The 8,705-nt window shown below is 43.6% G+C and overlaps 1 protein-coding gene across 1 annotated transcript; it reads right to left on the bottom strand.

Annotated features, from left to right (window-relative positions):
• On the bottom strand, nt 1-5,690 carry tmem25 (transmembrane protein 25). The gene is made up of 9 exons (XM_005746720.2): nt 5,350-5,690; nt 3,891-4,008; nt 3,181-3,525; nt 2,815-3,105; nt 2,495-2,626; nt 2,345-2,378; nt 1,949-2,058; nt 514-603; nt 1-397 (listed from the first exon to the last, which is right to left on the bottom strand). Exons 2-9 carry the CDS (start codon nt 3,967-3,969, stop codon nt 324-326), a joined length of 1,155 nt encoding a protein of 384 aa, XP_005746777.1. The 5' UTR covers nt 3,970-4,008; nt 5,350-5,690; the 3' UTR covers nt 1-323.
• Between the last annotated feature and the right edge of the window lie 3,015 nt (nt 5,691-8,705).

The raw sequence follows: 8,705 nt of genomic DNA, 5'->3' as shown, positions 1-8,705 counted from the left end.
TACAGGAGATCATGTCGAAACAAACTGAAAGATGAGCGCTTCATTTGCAGTTCATACTGTTGAGACAACATGTCAGCAGTGTAAATACCGAGCACTTGGTAACAAACACACAGACAGTTTCCTTGTGTGGTTATGAAACTTGTGATCATGTCGATGCGGTCAGCAGAATGGTGTTAAACTCCACCAACAAGATCCTGGATCCTGTTCGTGTCAGTCCAGCCTGAGTTGTTGGTTGAGTGGCAGTTGCTCTGGGTTTCCTTCGAGATGGCTGGACTGTTTTTAAGTAGCATGCATGTACAGTATGTGTGTTACATTCAGGGACGTCAGAGCCAGATCTCCTCGCTGCTTGTGCTGTTCACCTTATAGATGTAGCCCACCATCGGATATCTGGCAAAACCTGGAAACATTAGGGGGGAAAGAAAGAACGCTAATGTTCCTTGATACAAAAACTTGTGTTAAAGTATTTTAAAAAGTGGAGAAAAAACTCAACAGGATCAGGAGTATTTCCCTGACCTCTGGCAGCATAGGCTAAAGATAGATCTTCCTCCTCCTCTTCCTCTTTCTTCTCCTCTCCCACACTGTTCTGCTGGGCGGCCTCTCGGGCTACAAAAAGTGATACAGGAAAGATGGAGGATGCAGTAGTATGTAAGATGTTATCCTTTTTTTGGTGGGGAAGCTGTGGTGAGATTTTTTAAATCAAGTTAAAGTGTATTCACATTACAGTAACATTACAGTAACATTTGGGATAGGCTCCAGGAAGTGGTTAGAAGGATGGATAGAAACTGATACAACTGTCACACCCAGCTAGATACTTGCTGTAGCTAACAGGCTAAACGGAATCAGAAATACAAATAAAATGGCTAAAAAGCTAAAACATTCCATTGAAGCTTACAAATTAACATACTATCAACTATTAATTTAACCTATTAAAAGCAGTCTGTAAAAAACAAACATGTAACAATGCATTTCTTGGAGGGGGCTGATGTGCTGCAGTACTTCCTAACCAATCACAGTGTATGCTAAGCTAAATTTATGTTATGCTAAGCTAGGTTTAGCTACCACACAACATAAATAATAAATAATAAAATAAAATAAATGATCAAAATAACTTGCCAAACCGAAAAATAACTTAGAAAGAATTCAATTAAATTTGCATCTCTGTGTGTGTGCGTGAGTGTGTGTGTGTGCGCACTCCAGATAAAAACAAAACAAAAAAAGTTAAGACAGATAAGTCTAGGTAAAGTTATTGATCCACTAACGTTTTTCTTGACCTTCTGTTTGCTTTACTGACAGATAAGCAGGTGATTGTTCTGGCGAAGAACCAGACTGACTGGTACATTGGCGGCTGTCTGGAAACCCAGAGAAACAGGTTTCAATAGACACATCTCAGAAGTGAAGTCTGGTTGTAATCCTTTCTCTAACTGTGAGCAAAAAAGCAAACAAGTTCCCAAAAACTGTTTAGCATCTAAAGCAACTCTTGTTCCCTCTCACCTTACAGAATTAAATGTATTTAAAAATATGACATCAGGTACTTTCACAGTAAACTTTCTGGGATCATTATCATTCATTATCCAGTTTTGAAATGGTGTAAATCCTGTGCATTAATACTAAATAATTATTTTCCCTCTTTGTGATCTAATTGATTTTAATAGATGAACATAACCACAACGGGGCGGCTCATTTCTGAATAAAAAAGCATGGATCTAATCGAAGTAGTGCCCGGATGGATGCCCAGAATTCCAAATGATCAAGAAATGACAGACTGATTGCTCTTAGCAAGATCTTGGAGAACACATTTTACACCAAGATTGTCAGATAACATTGTCCTGCTTCTTCCGTCAAAAGGTTTTTGCACCTGATTATCGGACACTCAAAGATATAAGTGAGTGATTCTTAAACTGTTTGTACGGTCAGATTCTGTGCTGCGGTTAAACTGTGGTAAATGTACCTTTCTTTAAAGTGCTGAGGTCGTTGAGCTGCATGTTTGAAGGCAGGGACATGTTCTCTCTGGGGATGAGGGTCTTATCAGTTTTATCCGGCTTCAGATTGGCTGACTCGCTGTGTGGAAGATATCAAACTTGGATTAGAGATGGTATTGATCTGTAGGATGCACATAAAGTATTCTTAAGAGCAGAGAAATGCTTTCAGCAGTGTTTTCAGTCCGCTAATGCGCTGAGGTGGAAATTATTAAGGGAGATGTGAAATATGGATGCGCTGGAATACAGAGATGGTGTCGGTGTGGTGTCAATCAAACGTTGAAGATTTAGAAAGAATAATGGCAATGACTGCTGAGATTTCCACTTTATTTGTGCTGTAACATCACAAGTTTGCCCTCCTTGCTTACCTCTTCTTGGTCATCACAATCTCCACTGTATCCTCTGTAACATCAAACAGGGATGTGTGTTAGTCTGCTGAAGAATACCTTAAGAATACATGCTGCAATCAAATTTTCCAGCTTGTTTCTCCACTGCATGCATGCACACTTGAGTCTCACCAATAGACTTGCTCTTGTTTTTTTGCATGAGGCAGAGGACTATCAGGCTGAGGATGAGCAGGGCCATAAAGGCCATGGCTCCTCCGGTCACGATTCCCAGCATGGGCACCTCCACACGAGACTGCAGGAACTCTGGAGACAGAAAGTGGAGAGTTTAAAGGAATAATTCCACATGTTGGGGTTTTTTTTCACTTTTTCTTTTAGTGATCTCATAATTGCATGGTAAACAGGAAACTAAGGCCAAGAGATGTGCTGTAGAGGTCCTGATGACTGTATTATCATCACATGTAGTTTCTGAAGTCATGGTAGATTTGTCTCACCTGCCAGTGTGAGGTTGCTTTGCGCCGTTCCCACGCTGTTGCTGGCATTCAGCGAGACATTTCCTGATAGACTGCTGAGCGTGACTTTCAGCGTGTGATTGGTCAGCCAGGGGTAGCTTCGTGAGTCCAGAATGAGGAAGTCAGAGGTATTGGCCACCAACTGGCCGGACTGGTCAACAAAGGTGATCGTGGCAGGTGGATTTGACCGCACCAATGCGAAGAGGACCAGGGAGAGTCCGGGGTCTGAGGTTTCACTATAGTGGGCATTCACCCTGAGGATTTCTGGCTGGACTGAGACACAGAGAAAGAGAAATTCAGCATTTCGTCAAATGCATCAGGTGAAGACACATGGGCCCACTTACTCACACTGTACATTGAGCGTGACTGTGGCGTTGTAGCTCTCGCCTGTCCTGGGGTTTGATGCGACACACACCAGTTCCCTGTCCCACTTTCTGGCCCTCAAAGAGAAGGTGCTGTTGTGATTGGACCCTGGTCTCATCACCTCAGAATCCTCTTGTGATGTCATGACTAGACGGCCACGGTTTGGCGATGGATCTCTCTGCTGCTCGCCGTTCAAATACCAGGTCAGCATGGGAGGGGCGTGGGGGTCCCAGCCATCTGAATGGCAGTTGAACCGGTGTGTCACATTCTCCTGCAGCGTCACACCTCCCCGGTGCCATCCGTCAATTTTAGGAATGGGCTCAATTGCACCTGTAGGTACAAGAGTAGCACTAATATATTATGGTTCATTCATCCATCCAACCCTCCATCCTCGTCACACGACTCCATGTGAAATAACTTTGCTGGCTGGTAGATTCAAACCCAAAATCTTCTTGCTGTGAGGCAATGGTGCTAACCACCAATGATTGTGCTGCCGGTCTACTTTATTTATTTATTTATTTTCATCATCGTCATCTTGGTCTTTTGAAAGCACGTGATCAAATATGATATCCCAGTTATAGCTTCCATCTTTTATATAAAGTCTGTATATCAATGACACCTGTCAGCTAAACTGGAGTCAAGATCATAATTAGTACGACGGATATAATCAGGACTGAAGCTGCCATGTTTCTCACCTGTCCAGGACAGGGCCAGTGTGTGAAGGAACATGACGGCCGAGCCCGACGTCCACCTTCCCAGACACACACACTCCATAATGGCCCAACAGAGCACCACACACACTCGCACATCTACCTGCAGAGACAAGAAATCACATATATTTTTTTAAATCAAGAACTTGCTGCGCATTGTTATTAATGCGAAACATAATATGGTAGCACAGTGCTAAAAGATCATCCCAAATGAATCGCAACCTCCATCTATGCAGATCAGTTTGGTTCTACAAGAGCAAATGAGTCCAGTTCAAGAAAAGGCAGGGATATGGTTTTTGTGATGCAAATTCAACATTTGAATAAGGCAGATGTTCTCACTCATCAACTCCACTGTCACTGGAATCAAGCTGTTACATTGTTCACAGCTGGATTTCTCACACGTAGAACACAACACAGTTCTCACTTTCGGCTAGAGCGACAGAGTTCAGGAGGCAGGAGATATGATGCCCCCTCTAGTGCACAAATCCACTTTTTTATTTTTTTACACCGGATCAGTCCAACCTCACCTGGACCGTGTACCAGTGAGCATAGGTTTATAGTTTAATGTACTGTTGTTCTAAGCCTGACATTTTCATTCTCATTTGAATGAGAATAAATAAATTTATTTTTTTTAAACAGCTTTAAGGAAAAACTCCAGTAAATATGTTTGAAAATTGTAGGTAGCCTTTTGTGCCTCTAGAGGGAGCTGTCAGAAGTCTGATTATTGCCTCCAGCAGTGTCTCTCCAGTCTGTGGCCTTGCTCCTTGTCTCTTCTTAAGACTAACAGCTCAAGGATTCAGTAGGACCTACAAGAATACCACCCAGCTCTTGATGGTCAAATTGCATTGTGGGTAAGGTGGGCAACATGTTGTGCAAAGCTTCACTGTAGGTTTAATATATATGTATATATAAAGCAGTTGACGGGAAACTTTGAATGCAATGCAGTCTCTACACAGGCACTGACAGGCCCGTCATTCTTTAGTATCTTGTCAAATATAGGGTATGTACTATGTACCCCATCACTACAATGCAAAACACTGACGGGCGGCTGGGATCAGTACACGCAAGAGCAGAGAAGGAGGAATATCTAGTGTTTGCTTTCCTGCTGTATAGGTCATGTGATCTGTGGGAGAAACCTGGAGGAGAGCAGGAACTGAGCCATCTAAGAAACACACACACAATCCAACATGTATGAGGACAACCAAGAAAATTCTTAGCTGGGCTCATATATGCGCAAGATAGCAGCGGACAGATGTTTGCAGCCAGGTGGAAGAGATGCTTTGCACTGACAATCGTAGGAATCTGATCGCCAGCAAGATGCTATATATTACAGTGCAGGTCTACACACATGCACACACACATTATGCACTCTCTTAGGCTGCATGCAGTGCAGCTGTGTGCGCTTAAATACACAGCAAAAGTCCTCTATAACACACAGTATTACCTCAGCCCTTTCTGCAGATGCTGCTGCGATTCAGCCTGCTGGAGCTCCATGGCAGCAGAGGAGGAGGAGAGGAAAGGATGGCGATGACAGCGGAGAGATGAGAGGCAGCCCTCCCTGACTCAGTTGCTTTCCCATCTGCGTGCACTCATACACTTACACACATACGCGCACACACACACACACACACACACACACACAGGGATCTCTGCAGGATACGGCAACCTCCAGTAGCAGCTTTCACTAGCTGGCAAAGGCTGGCTGACGCAGGCAGTCACAGTGTCGCCACTCGGAGGAGAGGAGAGCAGAAGGGAGGGGAGGGTGGGAGAATAGGAGAAAGAAGAATGATGTAGAGAGAGAAGCGTAGTAAGGAAGAAGAGAGCGGGCACAGAGTCATGAGGGAAGAAAGAGAAAGTGATGGTGTGGGGGAGGAGACAAGGATGCAGCGTCGAGTAAAGCCAGAAAACTGTCAGTTCCTAGGGATTAACACATCATTTCCTGTCATCCATCACCCAGTTCCATCATTAGGCATGTTAAAGTGAACCCATGTTCTACAAACACAGACACATGACAAGTCAGCGCTCGGATACCGCCGACTGAAAAGCCTCTGCAGTGCAGCTGCACAGATCAGAGCAGCAGCATGCAGAGCACTGCAGCCAGAAGGCAGACAAAAGAAACAAGCTCATACAATAGGGGGCTATGTTTCCATTGTGTCATCAACCTGTGACTTATAATGAGAACTTATTCATCTTAAGGGTACAGCAGCCTAATTCTCAGTAAAGAAGTCACTGATTTAATTGTGCAGCTGTTATTCATTCAGTGGAAACGCCTCTCTGCCTGCTCTTTTCTCCAGTTCAGTCATCTGTGTGATTGCATAGTAGAGGGTTAGGAAACATTTAGAGGTTAGGAAACATTTAGAGTTTAGGACTATCGTGGCTCAAGAGTTGGGTGTTTGTCTTGTAATCAGAAGGTTCCCGGCTCGGACAGCCTCGGTCGTTGTGTCCTTGGCCAAGACGCTTCACCTACCGCCTACTGGTGATGGCCAGAGGGGCCGATGGCGCAATATGGCAGCCTCGCTTCTGTCAGTCTGCAGCAGTGGCTACAACTTTAGCTTGCTTCCACCAGTGTGTGAATGTGAGAGTGAATGAATAGTGGTATTGTAAAGGGGTTTGAGGGGTCCTGAAAAGCACTATATAAATGCAATCCATTATTATTATTATTATTAATATAAACTGAACGTTTCAGTGTGTACAGACAGCTGTGTAAACCGTGTCAACACACTTCTACACTCACCCAGCTGACAAGACTGCTTAGTGAAACGCACTATTCACCTGGACGCCATTAATAACAGGAATGTGCTCGGTTACTTCACAAGCATAATCAAACAGACAGACCTACAACAAGTCTGATCTGCATTACCTGTCAAAGTGACGATTTTTGCGCTTTGTCTTATGTATTTGCTTCTCTCTTGAAACCTGTAGGTTTCTGTTTATTTCCAGGCTGCAGTGATATGACATCATTAGCAATTTCCAAGACTTCAAATGAGCCGTTGTCAAACTGAAGGCAGGATGTCTTATTGTACATATTTCAGTATTGGAATAACTTGAAGATCTTATGGTGTCATCACTCAAATATCTAATCCTGTTTGCTTTAGTTATTATTCAGGTAATTAGTTCTTGAGCTGACAATTTGATTGGCATTCTCGTTTGGTAAACTGGCATTTGATGTAGTCCGTAAAGACAGCTGTTTAAAAATAAATGCTGAGGACTTACAAGTCAGTCCCATGGACTTCTGCAAGATTCCATCCAACCATTGATTCTCTGACGCTTATCTAGGTTTGGATCATGGGGGTAGAAGTCTGAGCAGAGAAGCCCACACTTTCCTCACCCCAGCCATCTCATCCAGCTGGATTAACAAGCCAAGCCACTCTTCGAAGGAAATTAATTTCTGCTGCTTGTATCTGCAAACTCATTCTTTCCGTCACCACCCAGAGCTCATGACCATAGGTGATGACAGGAACGTAGACTGACTGGTATTTTGACAGTTTTGTTTTTATGCTCAGCTCTCGTTTCAATATAACATATCAGTTCAGCATCCACATTATTGCGGACGCCGCCCCTATCCGTCTGTCAAAGCACCCCCCCACATTATACCCTGAGGGACCTAGTCAAATAACTTGTCCAGGTCCACAGAAACACATGTAGACTTGCTGGACAAACTCCCACACACCCTCAAATATTCTTGAGAGGATAAAGAACTGGTCCGGTGTTCCAAGACCAACCCAGGGGCCCTGCCACTGTGCAGTAACCACATCAGTGATGGGTGAGTCATCCCCTTCCTCCCCAGACTCTGCTTTAATGATAGAAGGCGTGACTATAGGATTGAGGAGGTCCTCAAAGTGTTCTTTCCACCACCTGACTAAATCCTCAGTTGAGGTCAGCAGCATCCCACCACTCTAAATAGTGTGTGTGTGGAATACCAGTTTCAATTGAGGTCAATCAAAAGTCTTGTTCCACGGTCTCACTGAAATCCCTTCAACAACTGACAAAACTGACAGAAATTTGGAACTAGCAGATCTCTTAATAGGGTTGAGTAGCTTTTGCAATTAAGGCCTTGGTAAGGGAGGAGACCGAGAACCCCGTCGTCCCTTTGACACAGCTTCAGCCCTCAGCAGCCCAAAGACACAGTGGTGAAGACGGCTGTCTCAGTTACACTTAATCAGCTGCATATGGAGGAGTAGGCCTCTCTTGGATAAAAATAGACAAGTCTACTTTGTGCTGGAGCCAAACTGCACTGCTCTGCTACTGCCCTCCCTACAGTGAAGCACAATGGCGGCATCAAGCTGTGAGGAGTAACAGGGATGTCCTTGAGGAACAAGAACTATGTAGTGCATGAAAAATATTAGTAGGAAGAAACTGAGTGTGCAGCCTACACTAGAGGCTACACTCTTCAAACCTTGTCTGGTCATGTCAACGTTTGGCCAAATCACTCTTGACCCTACAGTCACGATGTTGTAATTCGGGCACAAGAAATTTCACTTGATTCACAAGTTTCGTGCGAGCAGGTACAACAAAGACACACTGGTCAACCTTTTTAAATTATTTCTTTATTTATATATATTTATTTATTCATCTCAGTTTGGTTGATATTCTTTTTAATCATTGTTGTTGCACTTTAGTATTTTTGTACTCAACAAAAAAGAAAAATAAAAACAACAAAAAAGTAGACAAAAAAAGAACCAATAGAAAACAAAATGAACCTAAGAAACAGGAGTGGAGCAGAGAGCTGGCTTGCTGGGATGGAGAGAGAAGATGGAAGTCAGGGATGGAAGAGTTGATACACAAATTAAAATAAAACAA

This window comes from Pundamilia nyererei, unplaced genomic scaffold, assembly GCF_000239375.1.
Source record: "Pundamilia nyererei isolate P.nyererei 1_Seehausen unplaced genomic scaffold, PunNye1.0 scaffold00182, whole genome shotgun sequence".
Lineage (NCBI taxonomy): Eukaryota > Metazoa > Chordata > Actinopteri > Cichliformes > Cichlidae > Pundamilia > Pundamilia nyererei.
The sequence above is the reverse complement of the archived record's forward strand: the minus strand, read 5'-3'. Positions and strand labels throughout refer to the sequence as shown.

What these genes read in the sequence shown, in the direction of transcription:
- tmem25 (XM_005746720.2), bottom strand. Translation starts at nt 3,969, where the DNA reads ATGGAGTGTGTGTGTCTGGGAAGGTGGACGTCGGGCTCGGCCGTCATG. An exon ending in ATTGTGATGACCAAGAAGAG is followed by an intron (nt 2,059 to 2,344) that starts GTAAGCAAGGAG and finishes TCTTCCACACAG; the next exon opens with CGAGTCAGCCAATCTGAAGC. An exon ending in TTTAGCCTATGCTGCCAGAG is followed by an intron (nt 398 to 513) that starts GTCAGGGAAATA and finishes TAATGTTTCCAG; the next exon opens with GTTTTGCCAGATATCCGATG.